At 36.8% G+C, this 23713-nt stretch overlaps 1 protein-coding gene and 1 pseudogene across 5 annotated transcripts in view; one reads left to right on the forward strand and one right to left on the reverse strand.

The window, feature by feature from the left end:
- The window catches only part of PTPRZ1 (protein tyrosine phosphatase receptor type Z1), a 193111-nt gene that overhangs the window by 3142 nt on the left and 166256 nt on the right, over nt 1-23713 (reverse strand). For all 5 annotated transcript variants that reach the window (XM_064373969.1, XM_064373967.1, XM_064373965.1 and 2 more), the window contains 11 exons: nt 23203-23285; nt 21351-21485; nt 20671-20805; nt 19292-19455; nt 17532-17667; nt 15549-15695; nt 6505-6598; nt 6111-6184; nt 4020-4148; nt 2971-3117; nt 2-144 (listed from right to left, as the gene is read on the reverse strand). In XM_064373969.1, the coding sequence (XP_064230039.1) occupies nt 2-144; nt 2971-3117; nt 4020-4148; nt 6111-6184; nt 6505-6598; nt 15549-15695; nt 17532-17667; nt 19292-19455; nt 20671-20805; nt 21351-21485; nt 23203-23285 (1387 nt within the window). The remainder of the gene's footprint in view (nt 1; nt 145-2970; nt 3118-4019; nt 4149-6110; nt 6185-6504; nt 6599-15548; nt 15696-17531; nt 17668-19291; nt 19456-20670; nt 20806-21350; nt 21486-23202; nt 23286-23713) is intronic.
- On the forward strand, nt 10048-11694 carry LOC105732073 (elongation factor 1-alpha 1-like; annotated as a pseudogene).

A 23713-nucleotide genomic window follows, 5' to 3' on the forward strand; every position in this document is an offset into this window, starting at 1 on the left:
CTCATCGTGAACAATCATGGGCCCGTCCCTATTGGCAGCTTCTTCTTTTATAACACTTATAAGTTCAAAAGTTTTACTAATGGGGCTATCTGGATTTGGCCATTTAGGACACTGAAAATGCCTCACTTCAAGTACATAATCATCCTATAAGAAGAAAAAACAAAGTAATGTTAGTGAGTGACAGTTTACCATGAGTGGAATCATTGAGGAAAATCAGGAATTACAGTAAGGTAATAAAACCCAATGGCAGGCATGAATGAGCAGCAGTAGTTGTGGTACATTCATCATAGAAGGAAGAAACAGTTGTGATGCCACATTTACCATGCATAGATTTACTCAGTAGGATCAAAAGATGTAATTTCTTTTCTTTATTCTAAAAATAAACTATCTAAGGGTGAAATATGTCAATGCTTACAAACCATGAAACTGAAACTATGTACCAAAGATGTATTTGCACTACTAAATTCAAATATATAAAAATAAATCATTGGTGTTAAAATTTGTTTTGAAAATAGCATATACTTTCTTCATATGTCAGGAATCTTCAGGCTTAAGTAAAAGAAGGAGATTGCATGACAGTGGAGAAAACGCTGGCAAGGAGGTAGAGATCCAGGTTCAACTCGGATCCCAATTCTGATTTTTAAGTGACCAATAAGACTATGAGTTCATTAAATCCCTTAAAACTCTGACCCCCAGCTTCCAAAAGTGTATTTTTTTAAAAATAATACAATTAAAAACAAGTAGCAGAACCTAATTTTTACATGAAAGTGCAAAGGGCCAAAATAGCCAAGATACTAATACAGAAGGAAAACAATAGAGGAAATGAACTCATCAGATATCAAGAATTACTCTAAGCTATAAGGAGTAAAACACTGCCATTGTGGCTGAGGGATAAACAAAGTGACCAATGGAATAAAATATATATCCAAGAACATGAACATACATATATAAACTATGTGAATGACTGAACTGATATTGCTAACCCATGTTCTACTTCTTAAAGTCAGTGGTGGGTTACAGTAATTTATTACAACATTTTTCAACCTTGCATATATCATATAAACAACTTAAATATATTGAATATTTAATAAATTCTTAAAAATAGTACTCATAACAAATAAATAAGTAAAAGGCCCCTAGCTTTTTAGCTCAGTAGAATAGACCTTCACCTGTCTACTAACCTCAAATGTTGTGATATTTGGGCAAAGTGCCTAAAAATGTCAGAAGTTAATGAAACTGTCCACTTTAGTCTTTCCTTCTTTTTTGACCATTGTTATAGAAGTTCTGTCGATCCCTGGGTTGGGCTCCTGGATTATCAAATTGTCCACAATAGCTGATTTACATAAATGAGATGTACTGAATTGGGATCAATCAGGAACCTTTATTATCTAGTTTATTTTCTGCAGAATACTAGGAGAAAAACAGTGCTGATTTCCCAATGCCGAGCAAGATCTTAAACATAATTGGTAATCAAGACAATGGGTGTGACAAGATAATAGGTATCTAATGATTATTTCTCTTGTAATAAGCTTTCTTACTAACTGGGAATAATGGGAAGAAGGCATGAGAGATGGCAGATCTAAATGGCTGCTACTAAAGTGGTCAGGGAATAATCACAGGTAGAAATTACAACAGAATATTAAGGGCTCTCAGGGACCTTAGGAGCCTTCTAGTTCCTGCAGCTTATATTACAAATAAGGAACCTAAGTCACTTTCCCAAGGCCACATTGCTCATCTGTGGCACTGAAATCGACATGTTCATTTTTTTTTTGTTTTAATCAGATAGGATACTATTCTACTGCCATACTGTTTATATTGTTAGTTATTTGTATTGTCAAGTTCATATGTTTTGGTCATCTAAATGTTCTAGGGAATAAAGAATCTTCTTGTATACTATATATGTACTAGTTTTCAAAATTAGGGAAAAGTGAAACATTCAAATCATTTGGAACATGATATAATCTTTATCAAATTGATACTCTGAAACTCACATGCCTTAGATATCATTATTGGTATCTTTTAGTATTTTACTATAGTTTTATGTAAATAATTATCGACAAAGAATTCAACAATAGATATTTGCACATAATTAAGAGTTTAGTAAAGCAATATATTATCTTGTAGATAACAACAGTATCTTGCGTGATAGATAACCAAGACATTAGTAAAATATTCCTAGGTTATTGTACGGCATGCTTTTGAAGCACTTCACTTAACAACTTATTACATAACGATCACTCATCAACTTTTACTTTTGTGTGTGTGTGTCTGAGATGGAGTCTTGTTCTGTCACCAGGCTGGAGTGCAGTGGCATGATCTCAGCTCACTGCAGTCTCCCCCTACTGGATTCAAGCTATTCTCCAACCTCAGCCTCCGAAGTAGCTGGGACTACAGACATACACCACCACACCCGGCTAATTTTTTGTGTTTCAGTAGAGATGAGTTTTGACCATGTTGGCCAGGATGGTCTCAATCTCCTGACCTTGTGATCCGCCCACCTCGGCCTCCCAAAATGCTGGAACTACAGATGTTAGCCACAGGGCCCGACCCACTCATCAACTTTCTACATTGGTAGAGAATAGTAAGTTTCAGTAGGTAGTATTTTTCCCATTTTACTTAAGAGACTACAAGGTGAGGACTTATATTAAAACAAGGGAATTAGAATTAATAAATTTATTCTTTTACCATGTTTATTTTCCACCTAAGTTCTGTCAACCACTAATCTGGAGTAAAAGAGCTTTGATTTCCTGTATGTGTAAAATTCAGTAATGATGTATGATTGATTAACTGTTTAATGATTCTATACCATTTTGAAAATGAAAGTGACAAGGTAATTTGATTATTTGGGTAATTGTTTCAGTTGAGAAAAAATCAGAATCATGCTTTTCATTTCTAGGAAAGATCCTTAGGTCAGAATATGTTTAACAAGTGTTTAAGATAAAAATAGTGTCATTTAACTTATATCCTTACCTGTGTAGCTTCTAAGATAAAGTCCTGAATTATAAGTTTTTCCTCATTAGATAGACATTTGTGTTCTTCAGCCATAAGAGTTACCTTAAAGCTCTCGCAATTTATAGGCTCATCTTTATTTGGCCAGTAAACAAATTCATCTTCTGCCTGGAGGAGTACAAATGAAAGAAGAGTCTAGATTTTAATAAAATGCCTAATAAGTCAGATTGTGAAATAAAGTTAATTAATTGGCACAGAAATTTCAACTCAAATTTTTCTTTGAATCTGAATATTTATTCTTAAAATCTTCCTGGTGCCTTCAGCTAGACTGATGTGCTGAATAAAATATCACACTTAGGAACCCAAACTACTGCTTTATCATTTTATGCTCTTACTTTATCAACAGCAATGATAAGCTTGCTGCTTTTGTAACTGACAACTGAGTAGAGAAGACTCAAGTAATTTTACGAGCTCAGAAATTTCCAGCCTCATGCGTAATGGTCACACAATAATTTTATAGACAAGGACTGAATATCAAAGCTAAGGAAACATGTAAATCCTAAATAAAATATTTACTTTATTTTACTCTTTGGGTTATCCAAACACATGAAAAGGGGGATGGGATATCCCTGCTTTTCTCATACTAAAAAAGTCCTTTCTATGCTAGGAATTCACTTTATTCTAACTTGGTCTTTAAAAAAAATTAGAGACCACCTTAAACTCAGGGAATCTCTAAATATTCTAATACATTTTATTTTAAAAATGCAAATAGAAGCATATAGACTGATTTCATTCATGGCTGTGATTCTGTTTTCTTAAGCAATGTCACAAAACACATACATTTAAGTTAGTTTAAATCTACTTTAATTTAAAACTTTTATTCATCACTTTGACCTAGGAGATTGTATAATGAGACCAAGCTCAACAGTAGACAAAAAGTATTACTTCAATTACATTATTTATAAGTTGAAAACAAAATTACTTTGCTTGTTTGTATGCTGGACTTTTGGCTATTTGTAACCTGATATTCCCCTGTAAAGAAATACCCAAAGGTGGTCTAACAGACTTACCATGTTTTGGCCATCAGGAATCATAACCACCAGTTGGGCATTATGGTCCCATATCATTCTCCAGAAATCCTTGATGGTATGGAGGAGAGGGTGCTGGGTAATGATGAATTCATTGCTCTGGTAATAGCCCTACAAAACCAAAGAGAAGATAAAAACAACACTGGCGTATGCCTTCAAACATTCAGAAAAATATTTATACATCAATGGTCCTTAAGTCAAAATAGACTTTTGAATTGCAGATTGTGTCTATATGTAGTAATATGATTATTATAGCTAATGCTTACTGGGCATTTCCTATGTTAGGTGTGGCACTATGTGTTTTCTTTCTCTTTCATCGTTTGTTCCTCACAGCAGTACTGTGAGATAGGAACTGTGATCTCCACTTTACAGATGATTAAACTGAGGATTTAGACGTTAAGTGTTGTGCCCAAGTTTGCCTTAAGAAGTCAGACATAGTATTCAAGGTTACCTATCATCTTGTAGTGAATGTTTATGATTTTTATGTTGTCTTGGCATTCCTTTTAAATATAAGTTGAACTTTCTCATGCCAGAAGTGGGGTTCAGTTACCCTTAATACAGTTTCCAGTTCTACATCTTCCCATCCCCCAGTTCCTTTAAGTTATAGATCCAGGTATCTAACTTACAAAACTGCTTCATAGTGACCATTTCACTATGGAACAGCTAGATACAGCCTGCTTGGCTGGCCTCACTGACCCTAGCACCCACATGGACTCCGCAGATATGTCAGAGTAAATACCTCTAAGTTACTATATGATTTTCTGAGACTTGTGCTTTCTTGCTTTAAACCCATCAAGTAAAACTCCCCATGGGAAACCTGCTTGGATAATGCCCTGAACCCAATAAAGGTCCATGGGTTCTTTTCTCTCTTTCTCTGCTTGCTCTGCCTAAGCTCTATGCATGTGGCCTCTAGTGCCATGAACTCCTCAGGGTCCATAAAATACTAAAAACTCCAAACTTTCATACTGTGGGTCTGTCATTGAAGATTTCAGGTGAGACTGCTCAACGGAACCCATGCAGGTGGATCCTGTACTGGTGCTTTTTCCACTGGGCCTCTGGTGGCCCCTGAGGATGGTAGCTATCAGCTAAGCTGACAGAGTAACTTGAACAGTTTCATTCAAAACACACCTCTAAGTAGACTTACTTACCAAACTGCTTTGTGGATAGTGTTTCTTACTCTACGGAGAGTGGAAATCTACAGGAGAGTTTACATTTCACACTTTGGTGTCCAGACACCTTGGTTGCCTCTATAAGAGAGGAACCAGGGAGACACCTTGCATACTTTGGTACAGATACCTAGAAGCTAGAGCTATTGGATTAATGGTGATGTTTATACTGTTACTAAAATCCTGGTTCTTCTAGCCCCTCCTGCTTTCAGATCCCATTCCTATCACCTATTGGCTCATTCAAAATGTGAAATGTATTTAGATGCCACTACCACACATCCCCATGTTTTCTGCATAGATATTCCTTAATATTTTCTTTATTGGATAAATAGAACAGAAGTTTTGGAATACGAATTAGGAGGTTTTCATCTGAAGCCAAGCTCTGTGATTAATTGACCTAAAATGTTAATGAAGGTCACACAACAGCTACTAAAGCTCTCATCCTTCACATATAAGACTTAATGCAGAAGAAAAGCATTATATCTTTAGAAATCCAGGTTCTGTAACAAGCCCAGTTTGCAGGATGAGTCATACTGCAAACCTGGAGTGGTGATGTCAGTGAGGTTGGGCTTTGCTGAAGCCAGTAAATCCTGGATTTGCTCGGAGGCTCTGCCTTAGTAAAGGAAATAAAGTCTTTTAGATAAGCAGGTATAAGTTTTATATCTACTCATCAGCCCTGAATGGTGAGTTTGTGTTCCTGCACCTAGTAATTTGTCTTGCGTGAGGTTTCTTCAGTCCCAGCACACATAAAAGCATGCTGTTATTTCAATTGTTGCTGCAGACTGTGGGCTTGCAGTCAAGACATTTGACTCATATTTACCGATCATATTGCCTATGCCTGCAGTCTCTGCTTCTGGCAGCCCATTCTGGTTTTGATCCCTGTAACCCAGTGACTTCTGTGACTTACCATGATGTAGGAGGCATTGATGTAGTCTGTGCCTTCCCCATTCAGGGACGAAATGCCAACCCTTGATCTTTCCACTGGAACACAGAACATTCATTGTAAAAAAAAAACCCATGCTCACAGCATTGAACCATATTTCCCCCATGCCAGATGTGAAATATAGCTGCATTTTTCAAGTTGAAGGTCTCTGATCTGTAAGCTGATTTTTCTATACATTTTGCATTTTTAGATGAGACTTCAAGGGTTTGTGAGTCCTTTGTAACAGTTACATATCGGACAAAATTAGAAATATTTGAATGTGCTCCATTTGTCCAAAGGTAAGCAAATATTGCCAAATTGCCTACAAGGCTTTTATTATTTTTAAAAAGTTGTCTTTTCAAGGTTAAACATAACTTACCAGGGATGATGGAAGAAGTTCGGTTCTTTTCCCTGTTGCATTGCTTTAGGGCTGTGGAATAGTCACTCTGCTGTATATTTGACTGACTCAGGAGCTGGACAAGAGAGTAAAAAAATATATAGGTTATTTCATTTAAGTCCCCCAAATAAACACACACACACACACACACACACACACACACACACACACACCAATCAAGGTAAGATACTGACTAAAAAATATATATGACATATTTTCCAATAATTTCTTGAATTAAACCTTGCTTTAGTAAACTTCCTGGAGCATCTACATTTTACACTAGGGGAGTTAGAAGAAGCAAAGAAATCTCTTGTTATTCTTTTAGCATTGAGAGAACGTTCCTCATGGCTTATAGATGTGCAACCTCCATTTCCTCTTTTTAAATCTCACACAGACGTTTGGAGGCAAATTATATCGTGTGTGTGTGTGTATATATATATATATGCATATAATTCAATTTTATGTATTCCTTCTGTTACTACTCCATTACACAAATAATCTACATTCTGTTTATTCCTTAACTAACTAGTTAATGTTTGGGTATTTGCAGTGTTTTGGTATTGTACAGTTTTATAGCTATGAGCATCTCCTGCATGTTTTAATGTGCACACGTGTGACGGTTTTATAGAGCATTAGAACTCATCAGTGTTTAATTCTGACAGTCGGATAAATGAAAAATAGTATATCATGGTTTTGATTCACATTTTCTTAATTTCTGTAAAACTGTAAAATTTTAGTGTTCATTAGTCATTAAGATATCTTCCTTGATGACTGCCTTTTCATGTTTTACTTCATTACCACTTAATTAATTTGTAGGGAGTTCTCATTGTATGAATGCAAATCTATGAGGTGTAAAAAGTTGGAAATGTCTTCAGTTTCTTGAATCACACAGAGATTTACAGCCAATTTATTTTTCTTCTTTAATAGTTTTCTGCAAATTATGATTTTACGTAAGAAATCCTTCTCTACCCTGAAGTTATTAAGAGATACTTTCCAATATATTTTATTTTCTCCCCTTTCTCCTTCCCCTTCCCTTCTTCCTTTCCTTTCCTTCTTTCCTTTCCGTTCCTTTCCTTTCCTTTTCTTTTCTTTTTTCTTTCTTTTCTTTTTTTTCGAGACAGGTTCCCACTCTCTTGCCCAGGCTGGAGTGCATGAAACTTTGACCTCTTATTCTCATGAGATTCTCCTGCTTCAGCCTCCCAAGTGGCTGACACTACAGGTGTGCACCACTACACCTGGCTAATTTTGGTATTTTTTGTAGAAATGGGGTTTCACCACGTTACCCAGGCTAGTCTCAAACTCCTGGGCACAAGCAATCCACCTGCCTTGGCCTCCCAAAGTGTTGGGATTACAGGTGTGAGCTACTGCGCCCAACCCAATATTTTCTTTTCTAAAAGGATCTTACAATAGATATAAAGGTTTGTTTTCACCTTTAGGTAGTTAATCCATTTTGAATACATTTTAGTGTTTGAAGAGTGGTAGAGATACAATGTTACTAATTTTGACATGAAAAATTTCCCAATGTTATTTAAAGATAAGTCTTCTGTTTCTTCGCAGATATGTAATGCCATCTCTGCCATATAACAGATTTCCTCAAATGCATCATTCCTCCGCTAGATTCTTTCGTTTTCCAATACTATTATATCACACCATAAGTCTTCCATATACAGTAAAACAGAATTCTTCTATTATTTATAATTTCCTTTTCACTATTTATAATTTCCTTTTAAGTATATTTTGGCTCTTTAATTTTCCATGCTAAATTAAAATCTGTTCTACATTTTCCATGAAAAATCCTGCTGGAAATTTGATTGATACTGCAATGACTTCTATAGTCAATTTAAGGAGAAGCAATATCTTAATATTTCCATGTATCAACATTTATATTTTATTTGGGCATAATTTTATGCTTTTTAATTCACTTTATAAATTTCTCTGTATTATTTACCGCACATTTTGTTAAGTGAATTTTTTGAGATGAGGAAGTTTTGTTGTTGTTGTTAATGATTGGGTTTTTTTTTATTCTAATACGTTTTCTAATCACTCAAAACTAACAAATAACAATGCTATTGATTTTATGTATGTTTGTTGAACTCTAATAAAAGATAATTATTTTCCCTTTTGTTTCTCCTGATATTCTTTGTAGGTAGTCATATTGTCTATCTGTAAATCCTTTCCTACCTTTTTACCTCTTTCTAGTTTAATCCAACTTCCAGGATAATGTTGAATAATAGTGCCAATAATTGACATTCTTTATATTTTCATGAATCTACTATGAACATTTCCAATTTTAATTTTTATATATGATGTTTATTGTAGTTTTAGGATAAATACTTTCTCAAAGGCTAAGAAAGCTTTCTTCCATTTCTGGTTTACTAAGAGTTTTTTATTTTTTAATGAACAGTATAGAATTGTATTGACTACTTTTCCTGTATTAATTGATAGGGTCATAATGTTCCTCTATGTAAATCTATTCATATTTTCCAGTGTTAAACCATCATTTCATTTTTGGAATAAACCCTATAAACTCTAATTGCTCATGATATTAAAGAAATACATTGCTGGATTTGAGTTGCTGTTTTAAATAAGATTATTGAAACTGGCCTATAAGTGTTTTATTCTGTCTTTGTTCTGTTTTGGAATCAAAGGTATATTTGTCCAATAAAATAGCTGGGCTAGTTTTCCACCTGGATTTTTTTTATACTAACATTTGGAATTTTCTGTTCCTTAAAAATTGGTAAAATGCGACATTAAATTCTTTTGGAACTGGTTATATTTTGAAGGTGGGATTTTAGGCAACTGTTTTGATTTCTTTAATGGTTATTAGGCTAGTTAAATTTTCTATGTATATTTTAATGTATTTTTATTATATTTTTCCTTTAATTTTTTTCTTTTTCATTTCTTTGGATACATAATCGGTGTAATATTTATGGAAAACATGAGCTATCCGATACAGGCATACAGTACAAAATAATCACATGAGGGCAAATGGAGCATCCATCACCTCAAGCATTTATCCTTTCTTTGTGTTACAAACAATTCAATGATAGGCTTTTAGTTATTTTAGAACATACAATAAATTACTTATTTCATGTAGGTTTTCAAGGGTATTGCCACAAATATGTTAACAAACAGTATGTTTTTGTGTTTAAAAATGTTTGTAAATTATATCTCTATTTTTTAATGCCAATATTATTTACTCACATTTTCTCCCCCACTTCATCAATCTGGACACAGGTTTGTCTATTTTAGTAGTCTTTTGACAGACCTGTATTTGGTTTTGTTAAATATTTAATCATTTTAATTTTCTATTTAATTTTTAAAACTTTAAAAATGTTATATAGTGCTTCTTTTGACCTTTAATTCTAAATATTTTATAATTTCATCTTAAATATGTATATTATTAAAAAGGGTATTTTTAATGCCCAAATATCAAAATTTTTTGGGCAACTTTTCATTGTCAATTTCCAAATTTTACTGTATTACATTCTGAGAAAATGACTGGTATGACATAGACTCCTTGAAATTATCTCCCTTTTCCCTCTGCACCTATTAACAGTTTTATTTTAGAATATGTGTACAATGGCACAGTGTACACATGAGTAATTCCAGCAATTTGTGAGGCCATGGCAGGCACATCGCTTGAGCTCAGGAGTTTGAGACCAGCTGGGCAACATGGTGAAACCCCATATCTACAAAAATATTTTAAAAATTAGCAAGGTGCATTTTTGCAACGGGTTTGCCACCAGAACACAGGCGTGGTGAAAACTACCCCTAAAAACCAAAATGGGGAAGGAAAAGACTCATATCAACATTGTTGTCATTGGACACGTAGATTCGGGCAAGTCCACCACTACTGGCCATCTAATCTACAAATGCGGTGGCATCGACAAAAGAACCATTGAAAAATTTGAAAAGGAGGCTGCTGAGATAGGAAAGGGCTCTTTCAAGTATGCCTGGGTCTTGGATAAACTGAAAGCCGAGTGTGAATGTGGTATCACCGTTGATATCTCCTTGTGGAAATTCGAGACCAGCAAGTACTACTTGACTATCACTGATGCCCCAGGACACAGAAACTTCATCAAAAACATGATTACAGGGACATTTCAGGCTGACTGTGCTGTCCTGATTGTTGCTGCTGGTGTTGGTGAATTTGAAGCTGGTATCTCCGAGAACTGGCAGACCAGAGATCATGCCCTCCTGGCTTATACACTTGGTGTGAAACAACTGATTGTTGGTGTTGACAGAATGGATTCCACTGAGCCACCCGACATCCAGAAGAGATATGAGGAAATCGCTAAGGAAGTCAGCACTTACATTAAGAAAATTGGCTACAACCCTGACACAGGAGCATTCGTGCCAATTTCTGGTTGGAATGGTGACAACATGCTGGAGTCAAGTACTAACATGCCTTGGTTCAAGGGTTGGAAAGTCACCTATAAGGATGGCAATGCCAGTGGAACCCACTGCTTGAGGCTCTGGACTGTACCCTACCATCAACTCCTCCAACTGACAAGCCCTTGCACCTGCCTCTCCAGGATGTCTATAATTGGTGTTACTTGGTACTGTTCCTGTTGGTTGAGTGGAGACTGGTTCTCTCAAACCTGGTAGTGGTCACCTTTGCTCCAGTCAACGTTTACAACTGAAGTGAAATCTGTTGAAATGCACCATGAAGCTTTGAGGGAAGCTCTTCCTGGGGACAATGTGGGCTTCAATATCAAGAATATGTCTGTCAAGGGTGTTCATCATGGCAACATTGCTGGTGACAGCAAGAACATCCCACCAATGGAAGCAGCTGGCTTCACTGCTCAGGTGATTATCCTGAACCATTCAGGCCAAATCAGCGCTGCCTATGCCCCTGTGCTGGATTGCCACACAGCTCATGTTGCATGCAAATTTGCTGAGCTGAAGGAAAAGACTGGTCGCCGATCTGGTAAAAAGCTGGAAGATGGCCCTAAATTCTTGAAGTCTGGTGATGCTGCCATCGTTGATATGGTTCCTGGCAAGCCCACGTGTGTTGAGAGCTTCTCAGACTATCCACCTTTGGGTGGCTTTGCTGTTCGTGATATGAGACAGACAGTTGCGGTGGGTGTCATCAAAGCAATGGACAAGAAGGCTGCTGGAGCTGGCAAGGGCACCAAGTCTGCCTAGAAAGCTCAGAAGACTAAATGAATATTATCCCTAATACCTGCCACCTCAGTCTTAATCAGTGGTGGAGGAAGAACAGTCTCAGAACTGTTTGTTTCAATTGGCCATTTAAGTTTAGTAGTAAAAGATTAGTTAATGATAACAATGCACTGTAAAACCTTCAGAAGGAAAGGAGAATGTTTTGTGGACGACTTTTGTTTTCTTTTTTGCGTGTGGCAGTTTTAAGTCATTAGTTTTTAAAATCAGTACTTTTTAATGGAAACAACTTGACCAAAAACTTGTCACAGAATTTTGAGACCCATTAAAAAAGTTTAATGAGAAAAAAAAAATAGCAAGGCATGGTTGTGTACACCTGCTATAGTCCTAGCTACTCAGGAGGCTGAGGTAGGAGGATCACTTAAGGATCCAGGGAGAGGAAGGTTGCAGTGAGCCACAATTGTGCCACTGCACTCCAGCCTGGGTGACAGAGTGAGACCCTGTCTCAAAAAAAAGAATATATGTTCAATACGTCTCTCTCTCTCACACCTTCTCTTCACAGAAAGAATAGAAACTGTAGAGTACTCCCTCTGCCTCCAGCCTTGGAGTCTATACATGTAGCATTATGAACATGCACTTAGATTTTACTGCTTTTGAACACTAATTCCTTTACCTGTGTCCTGAATTCCTGCCTCTTTGTTCCACTCAGCGTCTCTGCACACTCCAATTATTCCCTTTCCACTAGTTTTTAAAGAAGCTCACATGTCTCACATTAAAACATAAGCAAAGAAACCCCAAATAAACACCCCTCCATCTTACTCTCTAACTCAAAGTTTTCTTATAGTTATCTTAATCATTCTGTCTAGAGTAAAATTTTTTTTAAAGAGTTATGTAATTGTCATTAATTCCTCAAATCCATTTACTCCTTAACTCCCTATAATCTGGCTTCAATGCTATACTTTCCTGAAATAGCTCTTAGACAAAGGTTAGCAATGACTTATGTCTAAATCCAATGGCCTCCTCCATTCCTAACATACTTGATTTGTCATTAGCACTTGCTATCTCTGTTCACTTCCTCTTTTGTGAAACATTATTTACTTTGGATTCTAGTGTATCCCACTGTCCCAAATTTTCTCCTTCCTTCTGATGCCACTTTTCCCCCTTTCTTTTGTGGGCTAGCCATTCATTGATTAATTAAAATCTTTTCTTAGATAATCCTTTCTAACCCTTCTTAGACATTTCATTTTTAGTTGGCTATCTTATCCAACTCCAAGGCTTCAAGGAAACATCTCTAAGCTGATCACTCCCTAATCCATTTCTTCAGGCCAGACCTCTTTCTTATGCTTCAGACCCAGTATTCAACTGCCAAATACACATATTTATTGGGACATCTCCCAAGAACCTAAAAATAAGGTAGATTTAGATATATCTCACCACCTTCTCCCTAACCACAACCCTCAAGCAAGTACCACCTTCTCTTCCTGAACTCTCAATCATAGTGAATGACATCACTACTTTCCCAGTGCCCAAGCAGAATCTGAGTAATTATCCTGTATCTTTTCTCTCCTCCCTCTCTGCAATGGCCAATGAATCACCGAATCCTGTGTTCAACTCTTAAATATATCTTATACAACTCTTCCCTGGTAAATTGCATCCTTACCTGTACTCCTACAGCACCCTGTTTTACCTTTATAATGGCATTTTTCACACTATTTTATTTATCTGTTTCTTTCTTTCTTTCTTTTTTTTTTTTTAGTTACAGGGTTTCACTCGATCTCCCAGACTGGAGTGCAGTGGCACAATCATAGCTCACTGTAATCTTGAACTTCTGAGCTCAAGCAATTCTTTCACCTCAGCCCCCTGAGTAGATAAAACTACAGGGTTGGCTGGGTGCGGTGGCTCACGCCTGTAATCCCAGCACTTTGGGAGGCCGAGGCAGGCGGATCACGAGGTCAAGAGATCGAGACCATCCTCACCATGATGAAACCCCATCTCTACTAAAAATACAAAAAAAAAAAAAAAAAAAATTAGCCGGGTGTGGTGGCACGCACCTGTAGTCCCAGCTACTCGGGAGGCTGAGGTGGAAGAATCGCTTGAACCCAGGAGGCGGAAGTTGCAGTGAGCCAAGATTGTGCCACTGCACTCCAGCCGGGAGACAGAGCAAGACTCCGTCTCAAAAAAAAAAAAAAAAAGAAAGAAAGAAAAAAAAAAACTACAGGCTTATGCTACCTACCCAGCTAACTTTTTGTAGAGACAGGGTCTTGCTCTGTTGCCCAAGCTGGTCTCACTCTTGACCATGGTCTCCCAAAACAGAGGAATTACAGGCATGAGCCACTACACCTGGCCTGTTTGTGTTTTCTTACCTGTATCTTTCATTAGACTGCAGGCACCCTAAGACTAGGAACTGGCTGTGCTTTATTTATTTATCTTCTAATTCATGTGTGCACCCAGTAACACAAAAACCTGGCATTTGGTAGGTGTCTGATAAGTACTTGTTAAATAAACAGATATTTAATTTATTTCAAGGAAATTTTTCTATGGACAAACTTGAATAGATATCTATTTAATGGGATGGTACAAACACATAGACATAAATACATTTACCTATTTATGATGTTAGCAGGAAAGAGAGTAAAATATCTCTCTTTTCAATTGAATTCTGATCCTATAACTCATATTTTCATTTTGATCCTGGATTATTTAGCTTAAGCCATATCTATTTTTTTATACAAATACACAGTGGCAAATCATACTTAAATGAGAATTTTGTTGAAATGGGTAATATCGTGTGTGTGTGTAATTTATTTAGGGAAAAGATACCTTAACAACTTAATTACATTTTAACATTTCTTTATTATCTGAAACCCAACTGCATACTTTTTTCCCCCTAAGAGGCATTCTTTTGTGACTGAGATAAGCTTGACTGAGTAAAACATTTATGACTTCTGACAATAGGTTCTAAGCTCAGTATTCACCCCAGTCTCTCTCTTACACCTCCAAAGTCATACAAGGCAGTTTTTTAAAAGGCAAAAGGCCCCAAGGAATTCATGATGGCCAGCATCTTCTATGCTGAAGACTGGGAGACAAAGCAGGAAAAATAAGTGAAATCTCAAGGTTTGCTAACTCTCTTGGGTTTTTCTAAGGTCTTCCAAATTCTTCCTAGATACGCATTCTTCAAAATTTGGCCCTATTTCTTCAGGAACTCTGAGAAGTAAGCAAATAGCACAGGAACAATGTAGAACAAAGAACACAGCCCCCCTTCCTGTGGAAAGCTACGATTTTGTAAATGCTTTGGTCTCAGCTGGCAGGTCTGGTAACACCTGCTTTCTGAATTCTTTGCCTACTGATTTCTGAAAGTCAGAGAGCTGGTAATGTGGGAGGTACAATATGGACAAAACACACTCTCATCTCTGGCTTATGGCCTTGAGACAGGGTGAGGGGGAGAAACTGGGGTTGAAGAGGCTATTATTCCAGTGTGGACTACTCTGGTCCAGAGGTTTCAAGTGAGACACAGATTTTTCCAAAGAGTATCAGGAACAGTCTGAGCCACAGCACTCATGTTTAAGTGGTCTGCTTTTATTTTTCAAAGTAAAAAGAGCACTTACATAGTCTGTTTTATAAGTTCTTTCTTTTCATTCTGTTATGCTCTGTGCCCCTCTTTTCTCAACCAAGTTTGCATTTATAAAACTTAGTTTAAGGTTTCTGAGAACTTTTCCTCTTGCTACTCAGAATTATGTTTCTCCTTGAAATTTACCATGTGGCACTGTGGCCCACAGTAAGGAACAATGATGGCTCAAATACAAAGCCATTGTACCAACACTGCCCACTCAAGATGACCTTGTCAACTCAAATGAGAAGAGGCAGGGACATTCAGTTCTCTAGTGACATCCAAGAGGACTCACCTGAAATTGTTTCTCTAGCTTTGTTTTGCCTGTTGGTCCAGGAATGAGGAGTGCATTAACATAGGCATGAATATGACTGTCCAGCACCTCAGTTTCTTTACTAAGTATGGCCTCAACCAGTGTATCATGAATGAAGACATACTGCTCCTGGAAAAACAATGACAGTAAGAAATATTGCTTCAAGTTTTCCTCATATGTATCTAGCTACATAGTACTTTCCATTGACAGAAGAGGAAAGTTTTACAGAATGCGGGGAGACCCACAAAAGAGTGCTTACTAGACTTGGAAGGAAGCCAGACAGAGGAAAGGAAGTGGGCCACGGGAGAAAGAATGTCTTTTCATTCCTTACCTCTTCATTTATTGTGTATTGCTGGGAATACACAATAGGGTAGGAGGCAGGAAGAGTTGGTAAGGCAAAGCAATGTCTTCTCTGCCTATCCTTCAAATTTGACACTGCTACACTTTGTGGGAGGGCTTTCCTGATTTCTATACTTCTGGTGGGCCTCCCCTTCTGGGAATGCCAACTCTTCTTATCGCTTATCATATATAATTTAACTCAATTTTATATACGGTTGTTAACAGTTATCTGATACTTCACATATGGGACTTTTCCTTGGTCTTATATGACCAGAATATCATATTTTAACTTTTATTTTAAATTCAGGGTACACGTGCAGGTTTGCTACATAGGTAAACTCGTGTCATGGGGTTTGCTGTACAGATTATTTCATCACCCAGATATTAAGTTTAGTACTTATTAGTCCATTAGTTATTTTTCCTGATGCTCTCTCTCCTCTCATCCTCTACCCTCTGAGAGGCTCCAGTATATCTTGTTCCCTTCCATGTGTCCATGTGTTCTCATCGTTTAGCTCCCACTTATAAATGAGACCATGTGGTATTTGGCTGTCTGTTCCTGTGTAAGTTTGCTGAGGATAATGGATGGAAGAAAGTTCGGTTTGGTTTGGTTTTGAAGCCCACTCAGCCATATGTTTTTGATTGCTTTGAAGCTGCCATTTATAGTTTCCCATTTAAGTTCATTTTTATTTAGAAACAGTGAAGATAAAATGCAGATTTGCTGACATTGTTCTGTGACACTTATGGGTAAACTATATGGGCTTAAAATAGATATAATTTAAGCATAATTTATATTTAAAAAAATCCACTATATGTATGAACAACTTGAGATTTTTGCTAGCAAGGATGTGTGTGGACCACTCTAATTAGACTTTTGCTGTATCTTCTCTATGACCAGCGTTATTTTAAGACATTTCTTATTTGGGGTCACAAAAGAGACAAAATTTATCTGGCTTGTTCATGATATAGCTGCAGTTACTGGTGTTATGGGTTGAATGGTGTCCCCCCAAAAAGATATATTGAAGCTCTAACCCACTGGTAACTCAGAGTGTGATCTTGTTTATAAATAGCTTTGTTACAGGTATAATTAGTTAAGATGAGATCAAATGGAGGAGGAGGATGACTGGTATGCTTATAAGAGGAGGGAAATTTGGGCACAGACAGAGATTGTGAGAAATCTGTCAAAATATATTTGAGTTGTTTTAAACATTGGAACCAGAATCCCTTTTTTATTTTCTGGAGTTTTTTTCTAATAGATTACATTTAACGTTTTGTCAATTCATTGTTGCTAAGATTTTTTAAATTTCCAAGACTGGGTTGATAAATAGAAATAATGGTATTTCAGTGAAAGGGACAGCCAAGTGAAGACTGAGACTGGAGTTGTACTGCCACAAGCCAAGAAACATATGAGGCTACTAGGAGCTGGAAGAGGCAAGGAAGAATCTTCTTTAGAGGCTTCTGGAAGGGCATGGACCTACAGACACCAGAACTGTGAGACAATAAACTTTTGCTGTTCTAAGTCACCTAGTTTGTAGTACTTTGTTATAAAGTCCTAGGAGATGAATACACCTACGTTTTAGTGATATTTCCATACCTTAGATGAATAAAGTTATCTTTTTAAAATCATACCTCAGTTTGTACCAAATAATTCCTTTGTGAACGGATGTGTTTTAAGAAGCCAAATATGTTGACAGTTCCTTCGTGTTGAATCTGCTGCAACATACTATCTAGCACAATATATGTGCCTGTTCTTCCAACTCCAGCACTAAAGAGAACACAAATAAAGAAATATTTCAATGTTAAGCATAAAATAAATTTGAAACATAGATCACTACTGGTTGTCATGTTGATAAAAATAACTTCCTTCCTCAAGCAAGTGAGTCACACAATAAATTTAGCAGTTCAATATTGTAATCAGTTTAGTAGTTAAGCACAATGCTTTAAGTGAGAAATTTAAAAGTTCCCTTTCAATTTTTTGTCATGTGTCTAATTGAAAAATAACCTATTTCTGTTGGAGATTTTAAAATGTTCAAAAACCATATTTATTATTCATTGTGTATTGTACAATGAAAATATTATGTATCAGAGTGTGGCAAATAGACATTTAATCTGACAAAAATGGAAGCATCAGCTTCACCAAATTCTGAAAAGAAAAGGTCGCTAGGTCTATGTTTCCAAGTAGACATGTTTGTAAGGTTTCTGCATTAATGGGAAAAAGAATTTGATAAAGCTTTTAGCTGAAAATATCATTTCAGTGAGATTGTGAGGAATAAAGCATGACTTCGGTTATTTCTAAAGGGCCATTATCTATCGACTTCTTCAAAGCCTCTACCGGAGGGACAGAATTCACAGACAGGAATTCTTTTCAAATGTTCCGACAAGTAGGAAGTGCTAGAGTGGAAAATTAGCACCTGCTCTGCACAATAGCCTGGTCCTTCTCCGTTTGCTGGGAAACAATCCCTGACCTTCAGCGCTATTTTTCTTGCATCTTCCTGTTTTCCTCAGTTTATCATCAGGCTAACAGATTAAAAAAAACTCAAGATGGGTCTCTCAAATGTAACTCCGGAGATGGCAATTAGAATGTGTTAGATAAGCTATATATCAAAGGCAAACACTTGCTTCTGTCAAAACACACTGCTTTGATAATGATACTTCACAAAGAAACAAATTTGATCTTTGTGATCATAAGGCTTGGCACACAGTCATCACTCAATACATATTAACTGCTATTATTATTTTGATTTAAAACATCAAATAAGGATGTTTAACATATTTTTCCTCTTTCATTAAAATACCATTATTTCTATTTATCAACCCAGTCTTGGAATTTAAAAAATCTTGGCAACAATGAATTGACAAAACGTTCAATGTAATGTATTAGAAAAACTCCAGAAAATAAAAAAGGGATTCTGGTCCCAATGTTTAAAACAACTCAAATATATTTTGCCAAATTTCTCACAATCTGTGTGCTTTGGCTTCTGTAATGCAAGTCTGGTATAATAACTCTAAAACGGACTGTTAACTCCTAGGAACAGGGGTTGTATCCCAAGCATTTTTATCCCATGGTGTTATATGTTGAGGTAGATATTTGTTTAACAACAAAAACACTGTTCCACCTGCCTCAAATAGTTAATAAGCTGAAATCCAATTGAACAATCAAATAAAATAATCAGCATCAAACAATACATGGTGCTTAGAAATATTCAGCAATCCAATTCTGAGTCTGGCATGTTCATTTCCTCGTGATCAATACTCATGAAAATTAACATAATTTCATCACCCTCACTTCAAGACATCATTCCCATTTTGGCAACAGCTTTGTTCCATTGATTTCCTTTTTGCAAGTATAAGCAATTCTATGGGTTTAGAGGCACATCTCTGAGACTCACCTGCAGTGGACGACAACAGGCCCCACCGCATGGCGCTTGGCATGGGCTGCTTTTCTCACAAAGGTCAGCACTGGCAGGGAGTACTCTGGTACTCCCATGTCAGGCCACTGTGTGTAGTGATACTGCGTGACCACACGCCCACTGGGTCTTCCTTTCTGGGATCCCTGGAAAAGTTCAGACAGTTAATTACAGACACACACACACACACTCACACACACACACACACACACACACACACACCCACACACACCATTCTTAAACAGCAAGCCAGGAGTCATAGCTTGATGTTCAGGTCCATCATGAAGGCAAAAAAGTAGACTGCCATTTGTGATGGTTTATTTTGTGTCCACTTGGCCATGCCATGGGGTCCATTGTTTGGTCAACACTAGTCACACAAGATGTTGCTGTAAAGATATTTTTTTTAGATGTGATTAACACGTAAGTCAGTAGACTTTGAGTAAAGCAAATCATCATCCATAATGTGGGTGAGCCCCATTCAATCAGTTGAAGTCTGTAAGAATGAAGTCTGATAAGTTACGTGAAGAAGAAAGAATTCTTGACAGTGCAATGTAAAGATCCTGCCAGAATTTTCAGGCTGCCAGCCTGTCCTACAGATTTAAGATTTGTTAATCCCCATGATTGTGTGAGTCAACCCTTAAAAATATAAATCTATCTCTCTATTCTGTTGGTTCTGTTTCTTTGAAGAACCTGAGTAACACATTATTCTTTGTGTTTTCTTTCCTTCTCTTGTCTCACTCTCCACTCTTTAGTTGAATGTTGGGATTGTGTCAGGGTCATCCTATGCATTTGCCATACAAGGTAGGAATTTCCGTTCATGCATCACATTCACTGTGAACATCAGCAACAAAACCAACCTGGCTCCAAAGCCACAGCTGGCTCTTAGAGACTAGACAGAAACCTTTAGGACTGACGGCAGCTGTGATAAGAAAATATATATATATATATACACATTTTTTTTTTCTTTTTTGAGACAGAGTCTCACTCTGTTGCCCAGGCTGGAGCGCAGTAGCACAATCTCAGCTCACTGAAATCCCTGCCTCCCAGGTACAAGCAATTCTCATGCCTCAGCCTCCAGAGTGCATGCCATCACACTCAGCAAATTTTTGCATTTTAGCAAAGATGAGGTTTCGTCATGTTGGCCAAGGTAGTCTTAACCTCCTGATCTCAAGTGATTTGCCCACCTTGGCCTCCCAATGTACTGGGATTACAGGCATGAGTCACATATCTGGTCTATTACAAGAGTTTTTAATGCCTTTAGTTATATATTTTTTACCCTTTCTTGGTTCTATCACTCATTTCCTTAAAAAAATGACCAAATGCATTGCTCACTTGATTATGTACATCATTTGCTGACTCACCTTTTTTATTTTTGTGTTTCTTAGAGTAAAATTCCTTACAGTATAATAGGCAAGCACTTGCACACTCTTCTGAGTGACCAGAAAGTTCCCGTACTCCTCACTACCATCGGCAGGCCAGTACTGATCACATTTCCTCTGCAAAACAAAAAGTAGATGCTGCTTCCATATGTCCAATGCTCCATGTAAAAGTCATTTCCTGAGACAGTGACAGAAATGGACTCCCTCACTCTTCTAAATATTTCATTTTCTTTATAAGTGATTGAAATTAGTTGTGGAGGAGCCTAGGAATAGAATCAGAGCTAAAAGGGACTGAGATGAGGTAGCCTAAATTTTCCCCTTTCAGATGAGATAAGTAAGTCAGGAGATTCAGGTTACAGAGCCAAGACTAAAATCCATGTCCTGTGAATTAAAATCGATTTCACTCTACATTGCTTTTCAATGAGTCCCATTTACTACTCTCACAGTATGAAGAATGCATTTAAAAGGCAGATAGCATGATTCATAATAAAACTTTTTGACTAACAGTGTTAACAGTTTCCCTTTAGCTATCATATTTACTAGAAAAGAATCCCAACTAACTTTCAAAACTTTGGCTCTTTCCTAATGTTGACTCTGGTAAAACTAATTTAAAGTACCTCTAATTACTTTTTTGGCGATGACATAACAGATTATCTACATACCCTTCCTTTCTCCACGAGGTTTGTTATCATGACAATAACTTCCACGTTATGCTCCCATATCATTCTCCAGAAATCTTCAGCTGTGGATTTCAGTGGGCCTTGAGCAGCAATATAAGCTTTTGGTCTGTTGTAGCCCTGAATAAATAGATGACAAATGTTTCTTACTAACTGATTTATATGTCACCTTTAACTGTACAACACCTAAGTTTTTAAAGTCAGCATACTTTTTCTATAAAATAAAACCATAAAAAATAAACTTGCAAAGTTGGAGAAATTTGATAGTACTAACCAAGGCAGTTACTCTTGGGAAGCAGAAGGATCTCTATCATTTTTGTAAAAACAAAAACAAAAACAAAATATCTCTCTTTGCTTGGACACAACCATAATTCTCTGCATTTTTATTCCAAGTGCATTTAATCCATATCTATTTACTGTGCTTAAAATCAGGTCTTTAATAGCACTGCTTTGAAATGTATTATAGGCAATGGGGCTCAGCTGTCGACAACAGCTAAAAAAGCATCTGGAGTGAAGCCGCCTTAACTCTCCTTTGAGGTACTGAGAAGTGCTAATCATTATAAGCAATTTGTCACTGTGTGTCTTATTTTGGACCAGATGTTTTATTAACACAATATGGATTGGCTATTTCCCCACCCAAATCTCATCTTGAATTGTAGTTTCCATAATTCCTGTGTGTTGTGGGAGGGACCAGGTGGAAATAATTGAATCATGAGGGCAGTTTCTCCCATGCTGTTCTCATAATAGTGAGTGAGTTCTCACGAGATCTGATGGTTTTATAAGGGACTTTCCCCTTCACTGGGCACTCATTCTTTCTCCTGCCACTCTGTGAAAAGGTGCCTTTCACCATGACTGTAAGTTTCCTGAGACCTCCTGAGCCATGTGGAGCTGTGAGTCAATTAAATCTCTTTTCTTTATGAATTACCTAGTCTTGGGTATTCCTTCATAGCAGTGTGAGAACAGACTAATATAGCATGTGAACCTTAATCTTTCACCTATGCAAAATGGAAGCATCAACCCTGATGTGGAGATGAGGAAGCTAAAGCTGAGAAGAGTTAAATGATTTTCCAAAGTCCCACAGCTAGCTAGTGGCAGAGAAGTGATTCAAAAATCAGTTCTAACTCCAAATCTCATATCCATTCTGACATGCATATTTCCTCTGCAGGAAGTATGAAATGGTTGCCTGTAACAAACCCACTTTATACTTATGTACTCACTTACTTGAATTCAGTGTTCCACACAGTATGAACCTGAAGTCAGCTAGACTGAGAGGTGCATGTCAGGAAAATAACTAAGTTCTACTGACATTTAGGTGATCACAGTGAAAAACCAATAAGTTAGTGAGTAGTCTACAGTCTCTGGAGAGTGCCAATAACTTTCACAAAGCTGTGTATCCTGAGGTACACTCAAAGTTATAAAGGTTGATAACTGGTTTAATAATCGTGTTTGCCTTGGACATTTTTTGTTCATCTGCTAGATGGATACCATTGTGCCAGGAACCCTGGGAAACTTAAAATAAGCACTGGCCCTGTTGTTTACATTTAAAGAGTTAGAAACCTATCTGAATCTACTTATTCTACCCCGAATGTACACTCCCAGCATAAATTCCTTCCCTCACTCAGGAGATAAACCAAGTAAAATAGCTTGAATGTCATTCATTATGAAATTTTTTAGTCATAGGATCTCTTAAAAATTATTTAGTGTTAATTTATCTTTTTTTATTATCTATCAGATAACATGACATTAAGCACTGGTATATGTATGTATGTATGGTATTATGGTATAATAATTCAGTCTAATATAATTTCTATAAAATGTTCAATTAAAACATGCTTACATCAACATAATTGGCATTGATGTAATCAGTTAGTTTGCCATCTTTTTCAGCAAGCTGTGCAAGCTTAACCCTGCTATGATCATCTGTAATAAAAAAGAATATATTTCATTGTAGCACAGACTACTTTTCAGCATAATGGTCATTCATATTTGCATAATAATTTATCTCATACAATTAAAATCAATGCAAGCAATTACTTTAATAGGCTTTTTGGGAATACAGAGATGACAAAGATAACAAAGACAAATATAAAAAGAATCTCCACCCTCAGGAACATTTGTAAGGTAGTAGGTGAAACTAGGGCATAAACACAAGTGTTAAGTGAGAGGTACAATGTAGTGGAGGGATAGAAAAACAGAAATTGTTTTGGTTTGAGATTCAAGTTTCTATAGAGGTTGATATCTGAAGTTGGTCTCTTAAATGGAATTTTAAGGTTGGTTACAAGGGCTGTGAACAGTGGAGAGCCTCTCAAAGAGATGGAAAAAAATGATGGGGGGGCTCACAAAACTAG

Source organism: Aotus nancymaae, unplaced genomic scaffold (genome assembly GCF_030222135.1).
Source record: "Aotus nancymaae isolate 86718 unplaced genomic scaffold, 86718_ANA_hifiasm-v0.15.2.pri h1tg000002l, whole genome shotgun sequence".
Taxonomy (NCBI): Eukaryota; Metazoa; Chordata; class Mammalia; order Primates; family Aotidae; genus Aotus; species Aotus nancymaae.